This window comes from Staurois parvus, unplaced genomic scaffold, assembly GCF_062004578.1.
Source record: "Staurois parvus isolate SC_StPar_1 unplaced genomic scaffold, SC_StPar_1.0 ptg000412l, whole genome shotgun sequence".
Taxonomy (NCBI): Eukaryota; Metazoa; Chordata; class Amphibia; order Anura; family Ranidae; genus Staurois; species Staurois parvus.
In genome coordinates this window covers 1,449,406-1,474,607 of record NW_028318208.1, presented here as the reverse complement: position 1 = coordinate 1,474,607, position 25,202 = coordinate 1,449,406, and the positions used below count along the sequence as shown (strand labels likewise).

Below are 25,202 nucleotides of genomic sequence, written 5' to 3'. Positions count from 1 at the left end.
TGAAGCCCTTTTCAGCCACTTCCTGTCTATATGCAGTCGCTCCAACATTGGCTACACATCATCGCTCTGGAACGGCTTCCTAATGGTGACAACAGAAGACCACGACTGCATAATGCGTGTTGCATATCTCCTGGTAGTCTCCACCATGTTACAAAATTTAAAAAAACGCAGCGCTAATCATAAACGCATAATGCCAATAAAACATAAAAAGTCCCAATTCATGAAGTCCCAATAATATTCCCACGGTCCACCATCACACCCGAATGGTTCAGCCTCTTACCAGAACTTCTGACCAAATAACACCGGTCAATATAGGCAACTCCAATGGGAGATGAACATATGACTCTTGGAATCAGCAGTCCTCATCCAGGTTATTATCAATCTTCCCCTTTAAGAATCTGAAGTAGGTTCTAAAAGAGTACTCTCGTCCAACATTTAGGTAAAGGATAGAAGAAGAAAAAACACTCATAGTGTAGTATTTGAGTTATAAATTCACCCCGTTTAATTTCAAGTTATTCGTACATTGTTATGGATGGTTACCAGCATTTGTATTAAGTTTCCAACCAAGAAAATGGTCGCCGTCCCTCCAAAAGAACGTGCTGACGTCACACGCCGAAGCTCCACCATGTAAATGTGTAGCAACTCAGGAGTAGAGATGGGAGACAGCGGACACCCCATAACAGGAAGTGACTGAACAAGGACCTTCATGGCAGGATCACCAGTTCTTTTAACTAAAGCTGCAATTTTTTATTTTTTTTTTATTGAAGAAAACTGCTGAAATTACATCAACTTGTTACAACAGGGGTGCTCCACTTGTGGCCCTCGGAGCCCTCTGATTTTATTATTATTATTATACAGGATTTATATAGCGCCAACAGTTTGCTCAGCGCTTTACAATATAATGGGAGACAATACAGTTCAATACAAGAGGGATAGGAGGGCTCTGCTCTTTGGAGCTTACAATCTGATTTGGCCCTCAGAGCCCTCTGATGTGGCCCTTGACCTCAAACCAGGGAAGCGCAGTTTTGGTGTGCATTCTGAAAGCGCACCAAAACTCCTGAATGCAGCAGTTTTGGTGCCCTTTCAGAAAGGGCACCACACCCACAAAATATAATAGAAGTCTATGGCAAAGCGCAGCTAACCCGCAGGAAAGCCGCAGGAGCACTGCGCTGCACCTACAGTGCGAGTAAACCGCAGAGCCTAGGTGTGAAAGCAGTCTTCTGGGGGCTTAGGACAGTAAGGGCTTGTTTACATTTGCAGCCTGGGGGTGTTAAAACCCCATAGTTGAGACGTATTTTAACCACATACCCCCAACTACTGGTGTAGCGTCGGGGTCACAATGGTGACCCACCCCATGCTCCAGGGGGTCCATGTGTCCTCCCTGTCACATTCTGTTTTACACTTGGACAGCAGGAGCAGCAAATATAGGAACCAATCCTCTCCAGTTTCTTCCTGTCCACGGTAGACCTTGTCCATCACTCCACGACTTTGTTTTGTCTTGCAGGAATATAGTGTACCATTCATGGAGACGAGTGCCAAAAGTGGACTAAACGTGGACTTAGCATTCATGGCCATTGCAAAGTAAGTCAGTCTCTGCCTGTTTCCCACGTTTAGATGACGTAAATGTATTCCCGATTATACAAACTGCATTCTCTTGTACACTCTTGGTTTACACTGTCATAATATGCAAGGAAGAGACGCATTCCCATCCATTCCCATCTAGGCGTTTTGTATCATAAGCAGAATTACCGCAATCCTGCCTGCGATCCCAAACCGCTCTGCAAAACTGACAAATTGTGCCACGCTCATTCAGTTGCCATTCATTTTCAATGGCACCTAAACGTGGGTGCGATTCTGCTGCCATTGTTCCACGATAAATCATGTAAACCTTGTCGCCCCAAAAGAGGCTCCTGCTCTTTTTTTTGGGGGCAACAAGCTTGGCGCGATGTGGTTTGCCGCAATTTATCAGCAAAAATATATCAAAAATCATGTTCAGGGGCGGACTGACCATTCGAGCACTCAGGCACTGCCTGAGGGCCCGGGGTCAGTAGGGGGCCCCATGAAATGCCCCTGGTAACTTTTATAGGCTTTTTTGGGTGTGCTTTAAGTGTGGGCAAGGACACAGGGGCCCCATGATCCCCAATTGCCCGGGGGCCCCATGAGTTGTCAGTCCACCCCTGATCATGGCAGAATCGCACCCGCATTTAGGTGCCATTGAAAATGAATGGCACCTGAACAAACGTGGTGGAATTTCTCAGTTTTGCCGAGCGTGGCTGAGATTCTGCCCGCTATACAAAACACCTAGATGTGAATGGAGCCCTTACCTGTCGTCACACATAGCAGTCTCACCTGGGCTTTGTAAAAATGGACATAGATCGTCTTAAAAGGAAAGCAGGCCCCTGTCAACCAGATTACAGCTGTCGTGAAGGTATGAATGTAAAAAAAAAAAGGAGAAAAAAAAAAAAAAAAGGAAAAAAAAAAAACTAATGTTGCCATGGAAACTTTCCTTTTCTTCTTTTATGGAATATTGTTAATAATCCCTAAAGATATATTGTTTTCTGCTATTCATTACTACTCCATTCTTGATGTTATATCATGGCGCTAAAGTGAACATGGCACATTTAAAAAGCTGTATCAATAGGGGAGCGACGTTAAAAACCTCTTTATTTTTTAAAAGCCAGGTAATTCCTACTTGCTTTGTGGAGAACATGGAGCCATTCATGAGCTCCAGAGGAGCTTTCACTTATATAATCCAGTAATAGCTGCTAGGGTTATGATCTGAAGCAAAATGCAGGAACTTAGAGATATTTGCATGGACCTCTCATTGCATTTTAAAAACCTGGAGAACTCTATATTGTAAATTACAATAACCTGCCCCTGAAATAGGTTCATGACACTGACCAAAAAGGTGAATGGGGCAGGCCAGAACTTGACCTTTAGGACTTGCTCAACACTACATGCATTCCAGTGCATTTTTTTTTCTACATCCAAAACGCATGGATAGTAGGTTACATGATTGTCAATGGCATGGTTCATATCAGTGCTTGCAGTTCCAGTGCGTTCTGGTTCCAGAAAAAAAAAAAAAAGTAGTACATGCTGCATTTTTCCTGGACTGGAACACGGTAAAACTCATAAAAAATGCACTGGACCCCATAAAAAGGAGGAAAAAAAAAGCATCTGGAAAGCAAAAAAAAATGCATCAGAACATGTCAAAAACACGCATCCAGACTGCGTTTCTATAGTGTGACTCAGCCCTTAGTCGGTATAGTTAAACCTGAATTCCAGGTATGTACTGTATTGCATAACTATATTGGTCCAGCTTGGACCCATGTAAGTATGCATGTCTCATACCTGAGAGACCTCTGTAGAAGCGGATAGTCATTGTAGTAGTATGGTGCTACTACAGTAGTCACTGTAATCTGACAGGTTCTGTAGGCGGAGTCTTCTTTCTGCATACTGACCATGGGGGGGTGCTCACTCAGCTCTGATGCCATTCACAAAGCTTTATTTTTAACCACTTCACGCCGGCGCCTCCCGACCCTTTAAGAGTTTCAGAAGCCGGGAGGCGGGGCGGGGTTTTAGGGTCATGTGACCGCCGTGATTAGCTGTCTCAGCACATATCTATTTTTTAATTGCACGCAAATATGCGTGCGCTCGGCGTCAAGGGGTTAATGAACATAGGGCATTCCTCTGGATGAGGTGGAGAGGAGAGATAGTGATATCATAATCTCTACCTCATGTCCAATCAAAGAACACTTTGTATTCATAAAAGGCGAATCACGGCAGTCACATGATCAGAAAAGGTCCCGATCGAAAGGGGAGATCGGGAATTTTCCGTGAGTCACGGACATATGTGCTAAGAGTGCGTGCCCTGCGCGCTCCCATACTGACCATAGGGGGTGCTCACTCAGCCCTGATGCCATTCACAAAGCTTTCTTTTTTAACCACTTCGCGCCGGCGCCTCCTGACCCTGTAAGTTTCAGAAGGCGGGAGGCAGGGGCGAAGTTTCAGGGTCATGTTACCGCCGTCATTTGCCTTTACATGATCAGAAAAAGGTCCCGATCGAAATGGGAGATCGGGAGCTGTCCGTCACGGACATATGTGCTGGGAGCGCGCAGGGCGCGTGCTCTCAGCACTTATGTATTTTTTAATTGCACACAAATATGCGTGCACTCGGCGTCAAGAGGTTAATGAACATAGGGCATTCCTCTGGATGAGGTGGAGAGGAGAGATAATGATATCATAATCTCTACCTCATGTCCAATCAAAGAACACTTTGTATTCATAAAAGGCGAATCACGGTAGTCACATGATCAGAAAAGGTCCCGATCGAAAGGGGAGATTGGGACTTTTCCGTGAGTCACAGACATATGTGCTAAGAGCGTGTGCCCTGCGTGCTCCCATACTGACCATAGGGGGTGCTCAATCAGCCCTGATGCCATTAACAAAGCTTTTTTTTTAACCACTTCACGCCGGCGCCTCCCGACCCTGTAAGAGTTTCGGGAGGCGGGGTGAGGTTTTAGGGTCATGTGACCGCCATCATATGATCGGAAAAGGTCCCGATCGAAATGGGAGATCGGGAGCTGTCCGTCATGGACATATGTGCTGGGAACCCTGATCTAGAGAAATGAATGGTACCGTCTCCATGCAGAAGCACCAAGGGACCTGAAGAAACATTTCCAGCTCTAAAGGGGGCTGGCACAGTATACTAAACCTGTTGAAAGCATACACCACTATTTTTTAGGTATCAGATGGGAAGAGGTCATTCAGAATGGAAGCGCACATACATCCCCTCAATTAAAGTCCTACATCAGTATTAACCATTTTTCATCAATTACGTTAACAAATGTTATTCTCTTCAACAGAGAATTAAAACACAGGTCCATGAAGCTCCCCAACGAGCCCAAATTTAAACTCCATGACTACGTCAAGAAGGAAGTCAAGGGCTCGGGATGCTGCAAGTCCTGATTCTGCTACCCTGGTTTCTGTACAAAGACTTGATGAGAACTTTCAGCCACTCCACTGTTGGGGGTCACTCAAGAGTCCACCCAACACCGCCCCCCCTATTCTGTGGAAGAGCATTCTGTCTGTGCATGTCTGTGTTTGTATCTGTGAGGGTAGCAATGTGTTCAACAAAAGGACATCTAAATCGCAACCAGACTGATTCTAAACAGTTGGTCATCAAGCTGTACATACTGATTGTAAGGACAACATATTACATATTTACTGTAGAAGACATACCAGACAAGTTATATAAAACCACAGTACAGCTGTGCAGTGCTATAGTGTATATGTACATATGACTGTTCTGAGGCATTGCATTCAAAACCCTCAATGAATGTATTAAATGTTGGTGAGACTGCCTCACAGAATGCACCGACGTGATAATTCAGGGACCAGAGGCTGCACATGGTTGCATGTTTTCTTGGATAAGTCGACTTCACATCAGCTGAAGGTTTGGGTGTCCTTTTGTCCACATATGCAGCTGTTGTACTTTCAACACATACATCTGCAGCTTCAGAACCCAACGAGAAACTTCTGGGCTTTTGAGCTTTTTCTAATTCTTTTGCTGTTGACAAGAAGCTCTGTGTATGTGTTCCAACGCAAAACTGTTTAGGTTTCTGTTGTACTTGTTGCTTTAAAAGTAGAGTTAGCATTTTTGTAAGCCACAGCATATTAATAAGGCACCTTGGTCTCTCAAAGGTGCGATATGGAATTTAAGACACTATGGGCAACTGGCTGCCTCTTACCAGTATAATCATTTCAATGCAGGTCTGGGCCAGTCAACTTACTCTTAATTCAGGTTTGAATAGTTGGATATAATAGGCCAATGCAGCCAGCAAGACACTAAAGGCCCCATATATGTGTTACCTCTGTAATCACATGCAAGCTGCATCTGTATAGCTACTGTTGGCTTCCACCAGTGGATGGCCAGACTCAAGCATCTGCATTGATATAGTTTATTTAAACCATTTCCAAACCCTTTGTATTCAGAATTCATACATCAATGGTAAGGGTTACACTCCATATTCTTTACAAATGGACATCGATCTTTTCCTAACCACAGTTCTCCATACACAGTAAAAAGGTGGATAATGTATGGCACTACCTAGAGGCCTTTTGCTTCTTCCACATTCTAGCTGAAACCCTTTTGAAACTCATTAGGACAGTGGTTCTCAACCTGTGGGTCGCGACCTCTTTGGGGGTCAAACGACCCTTTCACAGGGGTCCCCTAAGACCATCAGAAAACACATTTCCGATGTGTAAAGAGCAGCTACTGTGTAGAAAGCAGCTACTGTGTTGAAAGCAGCAGTATTGGAGGTAAAACGACACTCATGAATTATAATTACTGGGTAAATAATTTTATGGTTGGGGGTCACCACAACATGAGGAACTGTATTAAAGGGTCATGGCCTTAGGAAGGTTGAGAACCACTGCATCAGGAGGTAGTAGGGAATTCTCTATTCCACTGTACCCAACATACAAGGCCACACACACTTTTGCAGCTAGTTTCTACAGTCCATTTATATTCCTAGTCTGTACTGTTAAGCAACCTTAAATTCTACTTGTTTCATACAAATAGTTAATTTGGACCAAGGAGTCCCAAAGAAATTTTTTTTTATTACTAAATGCAGTTACTGTGTTCTGTAATGCACTGTAGTAGCATTCACTACATCAGTATGCGGTGCCTTGCTTCGGCTGCAGTACAGGCAGCTGTCACATGCAGAACTAAAGCCCAGTGCTTCAATTCAAGAGAAACCATGCATTTTAATGAATACAAGGCTTCCTCTGATTGGCTGAGGTTAAAATTTTGATGTCATTCACCCACTTCAGGAGGAATCCTTGTATTTGATAAAAATGAGACTTCTGTCAGAAGCACTCAGGTCAACTAATTCTGGCAGATGTCACTTATACTGCTGCTGAACAAAGCCCCACTACTGTATGTAGTCAGTTAGCTACTAAAAAGAAATGGAGCCTGGAATTCTAAGGCTCCATTCACACTGATTTGAGCATTTCTCAGGTGTTTTTTCAGGCATCCAAGCATTTGAGATTGGCAATTATAGGTTTTTATAGTGGTGCACTGAAATGAAAATTCAGAATGCATGTGGCTGAAAACCAAACTGTATGTGGGGGTGATTTTATTGCTATCACATAGGGGACCAATAGTCCCCTGTGATAACATATGGGTGACTGGTCCTTTTTGGGGGGAGGGGGCAGGAGAGGAGCAGTGTATACAGAGGGGCTCCCCCACTGTATCAATGTTGGTGCTGATTTTTAAATGCAATTGCTGGCTTTTTTTACTATAGCTCACAGAATTAGCTGTCACTTTCCCCAGAGCTAAAGGAAAGTTATCTTGGGCAAGAAACTAAAAAGGAAACATTTCTTTTAACTCAGGGAAATGAACTAAAAGGAAACTTTTTTAGCTGGGGGGAAGTGACAGCCAATTCTGTGAGCTAAAGTGGGGAAAAAAAAAAGCCGGTATTTACATTTAAAAACCGGCACTGACAGTGACAGTCAGCCACTGTATACACTGCTCCTCTTCTACCTTTCTCAGCCACCCCCTCACATCTTCAGTACAGTCTCCTACCTTTCTCAGCCACCCTCCCCCCCCCCCCCCCACATCTGCAGTGCGGTCTCCTGTATCAGCTAAATGTTTTGTATCGGCAGGATGCCGATAGGGCTATTTTAGGACGATCGGATTACGTGGCCAAAATTTCAATGCATCCCTACATTTTCCATGTAGGAGGTTTTGCTGTGGCCAATAGAAATCACTACTGTGAGCTGAAAACACCTGAAAAAAAAAAAAACTCGAGTGGAAAACGCCTGAACAGTAGGAATGAGCATTTATTTTCAAGTCTATGGGGACAAAATGCTCAGATCTACCTGAAAAGTAAACTTTGAGCGATAGATATTTTTGCTACAGGCAAAAGAATGCTCAACTGTGAACAGGGGCCCTTGCAAATGATGGGATTTTACTTGTTAGCAGTCAAGCTGAAAAACACTCAAGTGTGAACAGGCTCTAAAGGTTTTGAACAACTTAGACATTCTTTTTTATAACTGGAAGTCGGTTTTCTAAGGGACTCCAGTACCACATGGGTCAACACTCCAAGCATGCCCATTTCTTAGTCATATGCTGGACTTTAGCTTTCCCTGAATTCTCATCTATGGGAAGGTTGGGGGTAGAGGATATCAAATGACCCCAACACACTGGTTACTTACCCCCACTATACAGTACTTTTCCCTCCTGAATGAGTAAATATGTTTCTAATATAAACTTTGCAGCAAGAGGAAAGACAGCACAGGCCTGGAATAGTCTGCTTCCATGAATTCTCCACCAGTTTCATATTCTGTAGCGCTATCTATTATAAGTGTTCACTGTATAATTTTGTAAAACATTAAATAAAAAAGGTACGCTTGTAATTCCATAATTGTTTTATTAAAATATCTGCAAAACAAAATGTTTTCCAAGCTGGAGCCGAGTTACCATGGCCGACTCATTCCATTTAACAGTCAATGAACCAGCAAGCCAGCTTCACCCATAAAAATGGCTGCCTAGGCGATGAGGTTTAGCTTTGTGGTGTATACTCTGCAGCTGCTGCAATCAGATCCACAATTACGACTGATCAACTCCTGGGAAGACAAATTAAACAGCTGTTTCAGCACAATCTGTATAATGAACCAAACAGACATACAAGAGTTTTAGCAGATGCTAGAATTAAAAAGCAAGCCAATTTTCAACACTGCAGAGCTTATTCTAAGACAAATCTTACCATCCTACCAGTCTGTGGTGGCTGCATTATATTTCATTACTATAATATACTTTCTGCTAGTACAGGGAAAAAAAACTGATCTTGGCCAGAAATGCAAGGTCCGTCACTTCGCATGAGCTTAGTGTTTGTAAACCCTAAACATTAGATATGCTCCAAGTTTTCCTCCACTGCCCCCAAGCTTTTTTATTTCAATTACAAAGGCTCAATATGTGCACAGTGTGGCAAGTCAAGGCCTTTTTACAGAGCAGTCAAGAGTTTTGCTAGTACCATGAATCCTTGTAATACCTTAGTCCTCATGTACACAGGACATTTACCCCCGGTTCACACCTATGTGGCCGTGCGGGCTGCGTTTTGCTTGGGCACAAGAGCCCATTCATTTGAATGGACTCCCTTGCCATGCAGGGAAAGAAGTCCCTGCACTACTTTGGAAAACGCAGCCCGCACAGGAACCTCGGTTCCCAGTACAGTTGCGTTTCCCAACGCAGGCATTATGCCATTAGAACTAATGGCACCCGCCCGCGGGTCCGCAATTCTGTGCGGGTGCACGAATTTTCATGCGGATCTGCAGCAGCACCACCCACGTAGATGTAAAAACTCTTGGCAGCAGAGTTTTGGCAGAAAACTCCTAAAGCTTGTAAAAGTGCAACACTTTTAGAAGCATTTAGGCACATTTACAGGCATCAAGCACTTGGGAATCAATTCATTTCATTGGACAGAATAATTTTGGCCACTGAAATGAACGCTCAAGCGCTAAACGTGCCTAGCCTTAATACTCATTTAGATGCATCAAGCTTTTTTCTGCCAAAATGCTGCTGCTCCTGGACGCACTGGCCCTGGGGGGGGGGGGGGGGGGGATGGGCTCCTGCCTGTAAACTCCCACAGCTAAAAGCTTCTAAAAGTGTGTACATGGACTCAGAACACGGAGGGGCATTTGGAACAGTTAAAAAAAATGCCAGATACCCCTAAAACTGGCTGCAAAATGCCCTATGTGCATGAGCAGAACTTTACCCATAGCCAGATTTAAAAAAAAAAAAAAGCAAGGAACACATTCAATATTTATGCTACCAAGATGTGTGCAGTAAAATTGCCTGCAGTATTGCTCCTGTGTCTTCTTGCTGGAGTCTGCCATTTTGCTCCAGAGCCCCTGAGCAGCAGTAAATCTTTCAGCCGTCTGAAGATCAGTCTTCTTGCACAGTGCCAAAAAGAGCAACTGAGCATGTGCAGAACATACAGTATTACTGGATTTTAAACAGTATAGCCACTTCAGTGTTTTACATAGCTATACCTGCAAAGGTGGCAGTGCACACCCCTCCAACACTAGATGGGAGGGTCAGCTGTGATAGACAATCTACTGCAGGGGTCTTCAAACTTTCTAAACACAAGGGTCAGTTTACCATCCTTCAGACTTTGGGGGGGCTGGGCTGTGGCCACTGGGAGTAGAAAATGCCCCATCAGTGGGAGTAAACATGCCCTGTCATGGGTTTTAGTGGATGAAATAGTGTGTTTGAATCAGTGGAAGGAATAATGCCCTACTGTTTGTATCACTGGGCGTAAAAAGTTCCCTATTGCTGATATAGGGAGGAATAGCACCCCACCACAGTGTCAGTGGGATGAATGATGCCCCACAGGCACATTAGAGGCAAGCAAAGGGCCACATACCGCCCCAGGGCTGCAGTTGAGACTACTGGTCCAAAGGTTTCCCTTTACAAAGACATCTAGAAACATTCATAGTTGAAGAGCCTCAGATCCAGCATATCAGCACCGGAGTGCTCAGATGAGGTGTCAGAAATTTTGAAGTATCATCAGTGGCTCTCATTACAGATCAATATAATCCACAAGATCAACTTACCTCCTTATGACATCACCAGCTTCATGTCTACCTACAAAAAAAAAAAAATCAAATTTTCAAAACTTTTTTTTTAAATCACAGTAGAAAACCATTGACCATAGCAGTCTATCTAGTTAGGTGAGAAAATGCTCCCGACAGGCTGTAACAGGCAACACTGGCTTTGGTTGTCATTGTAAACACAATTACAACACCTCCTGCGCTGGGTACCCACTGCGTATGTGCAAGTAGCTCTGCGCTTCATGAACGGTCCTGTAGTCTTCTGGGACCTGTCACGTGTTCCAAAAGACTACAGAGTGGAGGGGAGGACACCTTCAGTTACCGATCGCCTAGACAATCCGACCGGAATTGGGAGCCGGCAAATTCGGGTACCCGCTCCCCCTACGCCCCAAAGGTACCAATCCTTAATGGGGATCAGTCCTTAAAGTGGAGCTCCACCCAAAAGGGAAGTTCCTTCTAAGTGGGTACAAAAACAGGATTATGTAGCAACAAGACTGGAGGTTAGATGGTCTTCAAGTCAAACTGAATTTTAGGGCTGCCACAAGCAACCGCCGTTAACTAGGGCATAAGCCTCCTTTTGTCTAGAGGTCTGCCACCCGTGAGAACCTGCACTACTCAAGTCCTACTCCATGCAGCATACATCTGCTATAACCGCAGCACATTGGATGCGACTTGTAGGCCTAAAGCAAGACCGACCTCCAAGAGAATAAGCATTTGGGGGGATGGCTTGGACACCGCAAACCAGTCCTCAACACCAAAAACTTCACTACTGCTAAAAACCCGCAATAAAGAGCTCCACACCGGATAGCAAGCCGACATCCATGTAAGACTATGCATTAGCTGCCAAGACAGACGAGGCAACTTCTAAAATTACAGCAAAACCCCCAGCAGCTAAATGTTATACAAGACAGATGTGATTTATGTGTACAGGTTACTTTTAGCATCTATAAACTACAGCAGGGTTGGACAAATACCAGGCACCAGGTCACCATGGTAACTGAATTGCGTCCTAGCGCTTCCCATAGACATCAATGCAAAAACTCCTGTCAATCCAACGTGAACACTAATCTCTGCATGGCACTTCACAATGGTGTCTTTATCATGCAGTGGTAAATGACCGCCACTCAGTTCTCAAAGGAGACCGTTCTCTGAATGCCTGTTCATGAAGCGGTGTAGATTGCTTCTCCTAATGAGAGAAGCAATCTACAAATGCTTTGAACGCTAGAAACCGGCTACTGTTACTGTAAGCGGGATTACAGTAAGATCAGTCAAACAGTTTACTAAGCAGCAGTAAATTATTATTATACAGTATTTATATAGTGCCAAAGTGTATGCTCAGTGCTGTACAGTAGCAAGGGGGACAGAACATGACAAGACAGTAACAATACACGAGGGGTTCGAGGGCCCTGCTCTTATGAGCTTAATTACCGCTCCTTCGTTTGCGGTTCCCCCCATTCTTCACCTCTGGGCTGGAGAATTTACACACCGATCACCAGTGAAGGGCTGACATTGCTCATTCATACACTGAATATCTGTGTGATGATCAACAGAGAACATGTTCTCCACTGATCGGTTTCCCAAACCACTAATGATCCAAAATCAGCAACGATTCCCAGGATCGCCGCTGATCTGTTTCATAAAAAGGATACTTCTATCACTTGAATCTGGAACGCACCACTACAAACTCGCACAGGACTCTTCATAATGGCACTCAAAACACAATGCGTGTGGATTGCATCTGTGCAAACAACCTCAATAGGAAAATATCTAGCCTGTCATGAGAATACAAGTTCAAAAACTCATTCAGAATGGCATGTGTGAACCAGGGCAGCTCCATTCACACCTGGGCGTCTTGGGATTGGAGCAGAATCGCTGTGATCCCAAAACGCTGATTCAGGTTCCATTATTTTCAATGGAATTTTTTTCCATGACTGTCATGTGGCAAATTGCATCACATGAAGCTCGTCACCCAAAAGATGTCGACAACCCACGCTACACTAACAAAAGAAAAATGGCTCCCAACTTTTAGCTGGGGTTCAAAGCAAATTTGTTAAGCCCCGGCCTACAGCATCTGGGCCCCTTCTCTACCATGGGCCCAGAACGTGGTTATTTCTTCAAAGAAAAATAGCCAACAGCAAGTCTTCCCCGGAGTTATTGGTTAACCATGAAACTGAAAGCCATTTCAACTGGAAAAGTAAATATTGAAGATAAGACCTTTCTGTAGACCTTTGACAGAGAAGCTTTTCAGCCAGCTATAATCTGTGGCAGGAGTCTATGCACTGCAGATAGGATTTATGTTCACTCCCATAGCTACCCTATCAGTTGTACAAACAGACTTCTCCCAAGATTAGATTACAGCCTTTAGCTACTGTTGGGAAAACAAATCTCATGTACAAGCCCACTACCATACACATTTTTTCAGACTAAGGCTGGCCATACAGTATACAATTGGAGAATTTCGCTTTAGATTCACCAAAAAACTTGGTCAAACCTAAAACACTTTCAATTGTACCCAGTTAGGCCCTTGCACTACATAGTTGAAGGTAAATCTAAAGGAAATTGGACAGAAAAGTATAGTGAATGGCCAGCCTTCAGTTCAATACAGACTGTTCACCATTGTAAGCACTTCTATTAATATGTAGGGCGAACAGTGCGGTCATCCTTGGGTTGCCCACTGCCAATTTGGACTACAGAATCTAACATGGAGGTGGTCGGTAGTCTAGAAATGTGAACTGAAAGTGAGTGGATGTGTTTGTAGTCATCTTTAAAGACATCACACAGTGGACGTCCAATAAAAGGAAACCAGTCATTAAGACCAACTTAAAATTCTTATGACTCCATGCAAGAACCTCCGATTTTTTTTATATATGGAGACTTGTCTTGTTCACACAGGGCATATTTCAGGTACTTATATAGTGCCATCAATATGCGTAGCGCTTTACGTATATATTGTACATTCACATCAGTCCCTAATCCTCAAGGAGCGTACAATCTAAGGTCCCTAACTCACATTAATACATACACATACTAGGGACAATTTAGACAAGACAACCTACCACTGTCTTTGGAGTGTGGGAGGAAACTGGAGTACTTAGAGGAAACCCATGCTCACAGGGAGAACATGCAAACTCCAGGCAGGTGGTGCCGTGGTTGGGATTTGAACCAACAACCTTAGTACTGCCAGGTAGAAGTGCTAACCATTTAGCCACTGTGCTGCATATCAATCCGAACCTTGTCTGAGGGCATGTCTACCCCCACAGGGATGCACAAGTGATCAGTGCATCCCTGTGCAGGCAGTCCCATTGACGTCATTGAGATGCAGTGGCAGACTCTGCTCCCATTCGGACATGTGCAAGTGCCTTGAAAGCACTGGCTGCATTTGGGGCCATGTTCAGGCACAGATGCCAGACCGGGAGCAGCGGCTGTGGTGGCAGTGTGAAAGGTTAGTGGTGTAATTAACCCAACCCAACAACAAGCACATTCAGGCTGCAGGCACCGATTGTGGCCCATTAGCTGGACAATCACTGTGCAGGGTGCAGCTGGTTGGAGCCTTGTTACGCACGTCACACTGCAGTTTTTAGATCGGCCGGTCCTTCAGTCACGAGTTTGGTGAGAAGGTCTGGGGTCTGACGCTGTGGGCGTGACGTATTACTGTTAGTCGCGGTCGTGCGATTGTCGCATGTTGGTGGCGGCGACCGTGGATCCGTGCACCACAACTAAAAGCTGGACGCCTGCACGGCCCTCACACAGGGTGCAGATTCACACACCCACGTTAATGAAGCCGTCCTCTTAGGCTATATTCACACAATGTCAACATAAGTTACTACAACAAAATGCCAGCTGTCTACACACTGCCCTGGTCAATATTGTGAGCTACGCTTAGGGAAAAAAAAAAAAAAAAAAAGGCTTCAGCTAGTCTAGTACCCACGGGAGAACCATGTGTTTGGGAAAGGGTCAGGGACTTTAAACTCAAAACATTGCGTTTTTGGTTCTATAGACTTCAATGGAAACACGGCAGAGTATCATGTAGTACCTTTATGCGTTTTAATCTGCCCAACAAGTAAAAAAAAAACAAAATGCAACAAAAATAAATCAAAAACGCACACGCAAAAAAGGCACTGCAGAACGGATCAAATGAAAAGTGCATAGGTGTGAACTTCGGCTAAAGCAGAATTTTACTCTTTCCTTTACAGCCAAGGAAGCCACTTCTGTGATCTCCAACTGCCAAATCAGCCATTTGATGGTTTGACAGTTTGAGGACAAAAGCAAATATGACAGTTAGCAATCCTGGCATTCCAGGAATGCATTTTGAAACAATTGAATCGATGGGTTTAGTTCTTCCACCAATTTCCCATCACTTTTGCAACTACTTTATTTTTCCTCTACCTCAAGTTGGTTACAAAGACAGAAGTGGGGGGTAATCACCCCACCAGGAAAGCCAGATTGGTTCTAAACCTGCTCTATCCAAAGTTTTGGCAAGGTCTCACTAGATGTGGAGCACCATTGTTGTAAAAAAAAAAAAAAAAAAAACTGAACAGATTCTGTTCAGACTGGCCATTTCTAGATGACCCTACTGGGAGTCTTAATCCCGACACAAAAGCCATCCCACCAGCTCACATCCTTCCACTCCAAGGGACCAAGCAGGGCCTGATGCTACAGAATAGAATGACAGCCAAATATGTGCAGTAAAACCCAAAATAAATTGATTTCTATTAAGACAATGGAAGTGACCACTACAGTAACTTACCAGTCCTCCAGATGTTGCCATGCAGAGATGGTCCAGACTGATGCTCCATTTACACTACAGTCGTGCCAATATCACCATGTGGAGATGTACACGAGATCGATGTGTTCACACCAAATATATTGGCCCTGGAAGATTGTAAAACACAAGCCCTTTATACAAGCCAGGATAGACAACCAGGAAGGGATGCTTAACATTTGTAACTGGCAGCTGCCTCAGCCCAAAAAGAAAAATCATGAAGCTGTTTGACAGTTCATATGAGGTGTCAGAATTTAGGGTACATCATGGGCAACACCAAAGTTACATACAATGGAACTACACTCACCTGATCATGGAGGGTCCTTGTGCTGCCATGGAGAGGGGGCATAGTACAAAGTAACCATGGCTCTGGGGAGACAATTTACCCTGAAAAGCAAGCAATGAAAAATGAATGGTCAGGACATAATAAAAAAAAAAGTTACATTTTAGGGATGCACCAAAATTTCATCCACAGAAGCATATCAGCCGAAAATAGCCAATACAGGGGACTGTGTACTGCAGATGAGGGAGGGGGGCAGGGGCGGACTGACAACTTATGGGGTCCACGGGTAATAGGGGATCATGGGGCCCCTGTGTCCTTGCCCAAACGCAAAAAAGCCTATGAAAAAAGGTACCAGGGGCATCTCATGGGGCCCCCAACTGATCCCGGGCCCTCGGTCAGTCCGCCCCTCGGGAGAAGGGGGGGTGGAGAAAGGCAGGAGAGGAGCAGGGTATACAGTGGCTGGCTGTCACTATGTCAGTGCTGGTTTTTAAATGTAATGACCAGCTTTTTCTTTACTATAGCTCAGAGAATGACCTGTCACTTTCCCCAAGGTAAAAAAAGTTTCTCTGAGATGTAGTGAAGAAAAAAAAAAAAGCCAGCAATTGCATTTAAAAAACACTGACATAGTGACAGCCAGTGACTCTGTATAAACTGCTCCCTCACTGTATATACATACACACGAAAGTACAAAAACACAAAAAACTGGATCCTCCCCACATACGCAGACATTTCAGTTTGGTTTTCGGCCACATACATTCTGCATTCCCTATAGCCGCTCTCCCCGGACCCCGCAGTCGCTATAGCCGCTCTCCCCGGACCCCGCAGTCGCTATAGCCGCTCTCCCCGGACCCCGCAGTCGCTATAGCCGCTCTCCCCGGACCCCGCAGTCGCTATAGCCGCTCTCCCCGGACCCCGCAGTCGCTATAGCCGCTCTCCCCGGACCCCGCAGTCGCTATAGCCGCTCTCCCCGGACCCCGCAGTCGCTATAGCCGCTCTCCCCGGACCCCGCAGTCGCTATAGCCGCTCTCCCCGGACCCCGCAGTCGCTATAGCCGCTCTCCCCGGACCCCGCAGTCGCTATAGCCGCTCTCCCCGGACCCCGCATTCACTATAGCCGCTCTCCCAGGACCCCGCATTCTCTATAGCCGCTCTCCCAGGACCCCGCATTCTCTATAGCCGCTCTCCCCGGACCCCGCATTCACTATATCTGCTCTCCCAGGACCCCGCATTCTCTATATCCGCTCTCCCAGGACCCCGCATTCTCTATATCCGCTCTCCCAGGACCCCGCATTCTCTATATCCGCTCTCCCAGGACCCCGCTTTCACTAAAGCAACATATGCAGAATTTTCATAGGGGTTTGATAATTTTCTTATAGTGTGTATGGGGCATTACATGTTGGAGAGAAATGCCAGAATCGGTCCAGAAGATAAGGAGTTAAACAGTGTACATGTGCAGAGGTGGTGAATGTATATGGGGCAGCACAGTGGTTAAATGGTTAGCACTTCCACTTGGCAGTACTGGGGTCGTTGGTTTGAATCCCAACTACAGCACCACCTGCCTGGAGTTTGCATGTTCTCCCTGTGCCGGTTTCCTCCAGGTACTCCGGTTTCCTCCCACAATCCAAAGTCATGCTGGTAGGTGAATTGGCTCCTGTCTAAATTGTCCCTAGTATGTGTATGTATGGATGTGAGTTAGGGACCTTAGATTGTACACCCCTTGAGGGTTAGGGACTGATGTGAATGTACAATATATATGTAAAGTGCTGTGTAAATTGATGGCGCTATATAAGTACCTGGAATAATAATCCCAGTGAGGCACGGTCACACCATTGCAAAGCTTCCATCTACATGGAGTCCAGCACATGGCATCCTGCCACACCCGTACATGCAACTCAGAAAACCATGCAGAATTAAACGAAATAATTCCAAAAACCAAGCAGTAAAGCATGGAAACGCACCGCAGCCATTGCGGCACGTACATCCAGGCACTGCGTACAGAGCAGCCTGCCCTTCCCCCCCCCCCGCACACAATTTTATCACCTGGACCATAAACCGCGATAAGCATTTACCCGCACTCTTCACAATCCGCTCCACCCAGGGAAAGGCCTGCCACGCCGCCGCTCCCACATTATATAGCCCCCTAATGCGGCGACGCTATTGGCCCTCTGAGTCATATGCCACCGACGCAGCCAATGCCGTTCTTTCTCCCGCCCTCCCCGGCAGAGCCGTGCTCTGGAAGGGTGCTGATTGAGTCGCCCTGCCTCCTCCAGCGGCTAGAGGGCGCTCTGAAACCCGCGGATTGGCGGCGGTGGAGCGCTTCCCAGAATGCCTTGCGCTGTGGGAATTCCCGGAATGTGGCTGTGAGGGGGAGGGGTCACTCAGCTGCTGCGAGGGGGGGGGGAGAGCCGGAAAACATGGCGGCGGTCTGGTGAGTTTATAATTGAGGGAGACGGAAGGGAGGGAGTCTCACTTCAGTGGTCGCAGCGGAGGGCAGGCCCAAATCATTCCTGTTACAGTGCAGGAGACAGGCCTACAGGGGAGGCGTATAAAGAGGGACTCCTCACACAGGGCGGACATGACAGCTAGTAGGAGTGCTGAGCTCTGTCTGTATACTAGCTCTCCTTCAGACAGATGTGGGGTCTCCCTTCCAGAACAGGAGGGGCTAATAATACTCCTCCCATACAGGGGTGTCCTATAGTAAAGCTCATTGGGCCTTCGATGTGGAGGCTTTTCGTTTCCTTTCTTTTCTCCTGGTGACCCTGCCAGTCACACACTTCCTGTCCCGGGGTGACAACGCTTGCCGTGCCATCTGTGCTGTGTTGCCACCCCGCTCCTCTGACTTGCACTAAAAACAACTCCCTCCTCTCCTCCATGACCTGGGGGGAGGGATTTGTAGTTCTTACACAGAAGATGACTTGTTTGTGATTTGGGCTCAGGAAGTGACAAGGACACGGCGTTCGGAGTTTTATAATGCGGCTGTATTGGAGATTTCACGTATAAGTCTAGATTCACACCTATGCGCTTTGTGGTGCGGTTTTTGAATTTTGCAGAAACGCACATCAGTCCATTTAACAGGACCTCCTATGGGACAGGTTCACATCTCCGCGTTTTATCCGGTACATTTTTTGGAAAGGGTCAGGGATTTTTTTAACCCACCATATAAGAAATTACAGGCGCAAGGCGGTTCTCTCGTTCTGCGAGGACGTCATATGATGTCCTCCCACTCTAACCGCTTGTGCGCGGCTCCGGTGTCGCGCGGCGATCGGTGGTGCGCTGTGTCCCTCGGACCCCGATCAATGGAAAGAGCCAAAAACGTCGGCTCGGTCATGTGATCAGCTGTGTCCAATCATAAAATATGCAAAGTGCAGTGCTTTATAACAAATTATGAAGTTCGGCCTCAAAAGTTAGATCGGAAATCGATCTATACACACACATAAATGTTCATAGGATCGAGCGAACGATTAGTGAACACAGCTTATATCGGATCCGGGAAATGGCAAGAATGCGCACTCACCGACCGCACATAGGAAATGCGCCTTTTGTATATCCAATCAAATGGATGTCGATATCCCACAGGGAGAGATGTCCTCAATCGATCTGCTGGGCTTATGAGGCCTCCATAGTTTGAAAATGGATCAATCACAGCACACGTTCCTTCCAGGTGCAGGTATCTCTCCTCTGGATGATATGTAGCTGTGTCTGCCGACCCCTCAATGAGGGGCAAAAAGTGGAAAAGTGCCCATAGTGTAGTACAGAGGTGGGCAAACTTTTTGACTTGAGGGCCGCAATGGGTTCATATATTGGACCCGGGGGCCGGACTAGCTGCTGGCCGGCCCAGCCACTACCATGCCATCCATAGTAAGTATAGTAATATTCCCCCATAGTAAGCATAGTAATTCATCCCCCATATAGTAATTCATCCCCCATAGTAATTCATCCCCCATATAGTAATTCATCCCCCATATAGTAATTCATCCCCCATATAGTAATTCATCCCCCATATTAATTCATCCTCCATAGTAATTCATCCCCCTATAGTAATTCATCCCCCATATTAATTCATCCCCCATATAGTAATTCATTCCCCATATTAATACATCCCCCATATAGTAATTCATCCCCCATAGTAATTCATCCCCAATATGGTAATTCATCCCTCATATTAATTCACCCCCCATATAGTAATTCATCCCCCATATAGTAATTCATCCCCCATATAGTAATTCATCCCCCATAGTAATTCATCCCCCATATAGTAATTCATCCCTCATATAGTAATTTATCCCCCATATAGTAATTTATCCCCCATATAGTAATTCATCCCCCATAGTAATTCATCCCCCCTATAGTAATTCATCCCCCATATAGTAATTCATCCCCCATAGTAATTTATCCCCCATATAGTAATTTATCCCCCATATAGTAATTCATCCCCCATATTAATTCATCCCCCATAGTAATTCATCCCCCCTATAGTAATTCATCCCCCATATTAATTCATCCCCCCTATAGTAATTCATTCCCCATATTAATACATCCCCCATAGTAATTCATCCCCCATATAGTAATTCATCCCCCCATATAGTAATTCATCCCCCATAGTAATTCATCCCCCCTATAGTAATTCATCCCCCCTATAGTAATTCATCCCCCCATATAGTAATTCATCCCCCATAGTAATTCATCCCCCATAGTAATTCATCCCTCATAGTAATTCATCCCCCCTATAGTAATTCATCCCCCCTATAGTAATTCATCCCCCATATAGTAATTTATCCCCCATATAGTAATTTATCCCCCATATAGTAATTCATCCCCCCTATAGTAATTCATCCCCCATATAGTAATTCATCCCCCCTATAGTAATTCATCCCCCATATAGTAATTTATCCCCCATATAGTAATTTATCCCCCATATAGTAATTCATCCCCCATATTAATTCATCCCTCATATAGTAATTCATCCCCCATAGTAATTCATCCCCCATATAGTAATTCATCCCCCATAGTAATTCATCCCCCCTATAGTAATTTATCCCCCATATAGTAATTTATCCCCCATATAGTAATTCATCCCCCCATATAGTAATTCATCCCCCATATAGTAATTCATCCCCCATAGTAATTCATCCCCCATATAGTAATTCATCCCCCCTATAGTAATTCATCCCCCCTATAGTAATTCATCCCCCATATAGTAATTCATCCCCCATATAGTAATTCATCCCCCATATTAATTCATCCCTCATATAGTAATTCATCCCCCATATAGTAATTCATCCCCCATATTAATTCATCCCTCATATAGTAGTAGTAAGTAGCAAGTAGTAAGCCAAGTCCCCCCTGTGTCAATTCACTTACCTTTGCTCCGCGCGTTCCTCTCGCCGTGTTCCCGCGCCGTTCCGGTCTTCAGGGCGGACTGTGAGAGGAGCCTAGCTCCCCTCACGTTCGTCACGCTGCCCCGCCTACACACATCCTGACAGCCAATCACTGGCTATCAGGATGTGAGTGGCAGCGAGACTGGCCAATCATTGCATTTGAGCGCGCTGCCCTGGCTGTTTTTTTTTTTTGTATCACGCTCGGCGGGCCGGATTAAAAGGTCCGCCGGGCCGTAGTTTGCCCATTGCTGGTGTAGTATGTCAAGTATTTATTGATAAAAGGAAGAATTTACAACCTAGGTCAGTAATGTTGCTGGCAATGTGCCAGAGAACACAGAAATAAAAAGTATGTTACTGACCCTTTAAAAGCAAGCACCCAGACCTCCTCGTGGTCTGGGTGGTAAAGAGGCGTCACAGGCTGTCAGTTCCTCCTGAGGCCTTTCGTGCTAAGGCACATCATACATGCGGGGCGATATGTAACATGTATCACAATCGGTACTGGTGAAAGGGTTAAAGCGGAGTTCCACTCACCCTGTCAAAAAATAAAAGTCAGCAGCTACAAAAACTGTAGCTGCTGACTTTTAAAAAACAGCCACTTACCTGTCCCTCGGTCCCGTGGTGTGTCCCCCGCAGCCCGTTTCACCGGCCGTCTTGTATTCCAGGAGGCCAACATCTTCAGTTTCACAGCCGGGTACCCACTGCGCATGCGTGAGTAGCGCTGCTCTTCATGAATGGTCCTGTAGTCTTCTGGGACCTGTCATGGGAGGGAGGACACCTTCCATTTCCAATCAAATATGTGATCGGACCGGAAGTGTGAGCGGGTACCTGTCAAATTCGGGTACCTGTCAAATGCCCCCCCCCGCCCCCCAAAGGTGCCAATCCTTAATGGGAAGCGGGGGAGCAGTCCTTAAAGTGGAACTTCTCTTTTTGGGTGGAGCTGCGCTTTAAAATGTATTTACTCTCCAACCATGAACTGTTATTTGCTGCCTTTTGGTCTGATATAAAATGCTGTAAATAAAGGATGATTTCAGAAATAGAAGTGTTAATAGGTTATTTTTATCAATTAACAAAATGGGGGAAAAAAATGAACATAAGAAAAATCCAAATCAGAATTTGGTGTGACCACCCTTTGCCTTCAAAATAGCATCAATTCCTCAGTTCTTCTAGGTAGACTCGCACTCGGTTTTTGAAAGAACTCGACAGGTAGGTTGTTCTAAACATCTTGGAGAACTAACCTCAGATCTTCTGTGGATGTCGTCTGCCTCAGATCCTTTTGTTTTTTCGTGTAATCCCAGACAGACTCCATGATGTTGAGATCAGGGCTCTGTGGGGGCCAAACCATCACTTTCAGGACTCTTTGTTCTTCTTTAAACTTAAGATCGTTCTTAACCACTTGCTGGCACAATCATGTACATGTTCGTCATTGTGCCTGCCCTGGGTGAGGAGCGCGCAGTTACCGTTAATCGGTAACCAGGCATCATGTGATTGCTGTGATTGGTCATAGCGATCACATGATGACAATGTAAGCAGCCTAACATTAATGGCTTTATATTAATGAACAGCTTGCTTACTGTTGTGATCTGTGATTGGCCCACAGTAATCACATAGTACCTGACTTACCGGTACCATGTGATTAGCTGTAGCCAATCACAACCAAAAACAATCTGTTCATGAATGGTTAACCCATTCATGACACCTAAAACTATTGCATGTACAATGATCTTCACTATATAAGCAATAACAGTGTGAAAAAAAATCCCCGATCACCCCCCAGAGTAATAGAGTGTCATATGGTGACACAGAGCTACTCTGATGACAGATTGTAAAAAAAAAAATAAAAAAATTGAATACAAAATTATTTAACATTTCTTTTTTTTATATACTTCCTCCAGTCAGTGTCCCAGATCACAGCCATACCAGTGATATGATGACTCTGTACTGCACTGGTGACTGAATTTTTTTTAAAAACTCAACAAAAGTTTATGTAAAGAAATACAGTCAATGCCCGTTTGGTTGTACTTCTCCTGTGGATCACAGGAGTGCAGTTCATTCAAAACTCCTGTGACTCGCTTTCAGCCAAGAGCAGGCTGAACTCTTCTGTTACCATAAAAAATGTTTAATAAAAAATAAAGTATGTGTTATACTTTTTTTATTTTATATTATTTTTTATTTATTATTTATTTTTTATTAAACATTTTTTATGGTAATGCACTAGGCTTGTGCGCCCTCTTTTTTCTTTCCTCATTCAGTAAATTTGGATTTCCCTGGTCCATTTGAGGGCAGCAAGATGTGCATGTTCCAGGATATTCCTTATGTGGTTGTAGCATCAAGTCCCTCCCCAAGCGCAGGAGCATTTGTGTTTGCTGAACTCTTCTGTTAGCTGACATCATCCAGCCAGTCCAGACTGGGGAAAGATCCTGACTTTATATTTGGCACCTTTTGGGGGGTAAATACCTGGTTTCGATCCCACTTTGGGCTCAGTTCGCCACGGCGAAGTGAGCCGAAAGTTCAGCCCCCTCCTTCCTCCCACAGTCTCATGGGAACCTTCACAGGTTCCAGAAGACTGGCGGACCAATCAGAATGCGCAGCGCCACTCGCGTATGCGCAGCGGGCACCCAGCTGTGAAGCCGCAAGCTGTCACAGCCTGGTGTCCACAGATGTGATGCCGGCACCAAGTAGAGAAGGGACGGTGCGGGTGAGCGCATCGCTGGACCCTGAGAAAGGTAAGTGTGCGTTTATTAAAAGACAGCAGCTGCAGGTTTTGTTTTGGACTGGCACCTGGCTCAGTCTCTCAGCGATCCGCTCTATAACCTTCACACAAACCAATTAATATACACAAATTGGGATTTTTTTTAACCAAAGACACGTAGCAGAATACATTTTAGCCTAAATTTATGATTTTGGCGCTCATTGGGAGGAATCCCCCCCCCCCTCCAAGATATTAGTTTCTTATATGTTTTATCACAGAAAATATATATTTTTTTTTAAGTTTTGTTTGTTTATAAAACAAAACCCAGTGGTGATCAAATACCACCCAAAGAAAGCTCTGTTTGTGTGAAAATATGATATAACTTTCATTTGGGTACAGTGTTGCATGAATGTGCATTTGGCACAAAGTAGTGCAGTGCTGAATAGCAAACAATAGCCTGGACGTGAAGGTAAAACTTTCCGGAGCTCAAGTGGTTCCTGACATTGGTTGTATGTTTGGGGTGGGTATCCTGCTGCAGAATAAATTTGGGGTGAATCAGGCACCTCCCTGATGGTATGGCATGATGGATAAGTATCTGCCTGTATTTCTCAGCATCGAGGACACCATTGATCCTGACCAAACATCCAACTCCATTTGTAGAAATGCAGCCCCCTTGCAAGGAACCTCCACCATTCTTTATTGTTGTCTGCAGACGCTCGATGATGTACCGCTTAGCCTTGTTTCCATATTGGAGATATGGCTTTTTGGCCGAAATTCTTCCATGAAGACTACTTCTGGCCAGACTTCTCTGGACAGTAGATGGGTGTACCTGGGTTCTACTGGTTTCCACCAGTTCTGTGCTGATGGCACTGCTGGATATCTCCCGATATCAAAGGGAAGTAAGCCTGATGTGTCTTTCAGCTGCTGTTGTTTCCTTGGCTGACCACTGTGTCTGCATTCCTCAACATTGACTTCTTCAAAAGAGCTTGATGAATTGAAATGATGCTGGTTTGAAGCTAAAGAGTAGTCACACCAAATATTGATTTGAGTTAGATTTTTCTTCTGTTTGCTCCCTTTGTATTTTCTAAATTAATAAAAAAAAAAAAAAAACACATTTTGAAAGCATTCTTACAGCATTTCTTCACACCTGCCTATAACATTTGCACAGTACTGGACATGGACGCAGCCATCCCTGCTCATTACATATACAGTCTCATTTTTCTGCTTTGTCACAAACTACTGTGTTGAAAAAAACGGTGCAAAAGTCTAAGGCTTCATGTACACGGGACACTTCTGAACGATGGAAACTGACTGCTGGAAAACGTAGGTTACAAAACGTCTGTTTAGCCGCATTTGCATACCGCGTTTATGAGCGTTTGTGTTTAGAAGCGTTTTTTTAAAGATATCCTCGGGAGACCTTCCAAAATGCCCAGAATGCACTGAAAAACAGTAAAAAATTAACTATTTCAGACAT

The 25,202-nt window shown here is 44.9% G+C and overlaps 2 protein-coding genes, 1 long non-coding RNA gene and 1 other non-coding gene across 8 annotated transcripts in view; 2 read left to right on the top strand and 2 right to left on the bottom strand.

Annotated features, from left to right (window-relative positions):
- The window catches only part of RAB26 (RAB26, member RAS oncogene family), a 346,450-nt gene extending 338,029 nt beyond the window's left edge, over positions 1-8,421 (top strand). For both annotated transcript variants that reach the window (XM_089686811.1, XM_089686810.1), the window contains 2 exons: positions 1,505-1,581; positions 4,866-8,421. In XM_089686811.1, coding sequence (XP_089542937.1) covers positions 1,505-1,581; positions 4,866-4,968 — 180 coding nt within the window. In that variant the 3' untranslated portion in view covers positions 4,969-8,421. The remainder of the gene's footprint in view (positions 1-1,504; positions 1,582-4,865) is intronic.
- On the bottom strand, positions 8,416-17,845 carry LOC149454992 (uncharacterized). Of its 2 annotated transcripts, none has more exons than XR_016314135.1 (5): positions 17,702-17,845; positions 15,687-15,766; positions 15,365-15,489; positions 10,621-10,651; positions 8,416-8,631 (listed from the first exon to the last, which is right to left on the bottom strand). It is a non-coding gene; the product is annotated as an uncharacterized LOC149454992 (long non-coding RNA). The 2 variants fall into 2 exon arrangements; XR_016314136.1 differs by having other exon boundaries at positions 17,731-17,806.
- LOC149454993 (small nucleolar RNA SNORD60) lies at positions 10,508-10,582 on the bottom strand. Its single transcript, XR_016314139.1, has one exon. It is a non-coding gene; the product is annotated as a small nucleolar RNA SNORD60 (small nucleolar RNA).
- A 188-nt stretch (positions 17,846-18,033) lies between the features above and the next one.
- The window catches only part of TRAF7 (TNF receptor associated factor 7), a 95,843-nt gene continuing 88,674 nt past the window's right edge, over positions 18,034-25,202 (top strand). Inside the window, exon 1 of one of the 3 annotated variants that reach the window (XM_089686805.1) lies at positions 18,034-18,089. The gene's annotated coding sequence lies outside the window, so the exon portion shown is untranslated. The remainder of the gene's footprint in view (positions 18,090-25,202) is intronic. The other 2 variants (XM_089686807.1, XM_089686803.1) reach the window with 2 other exon arrangements.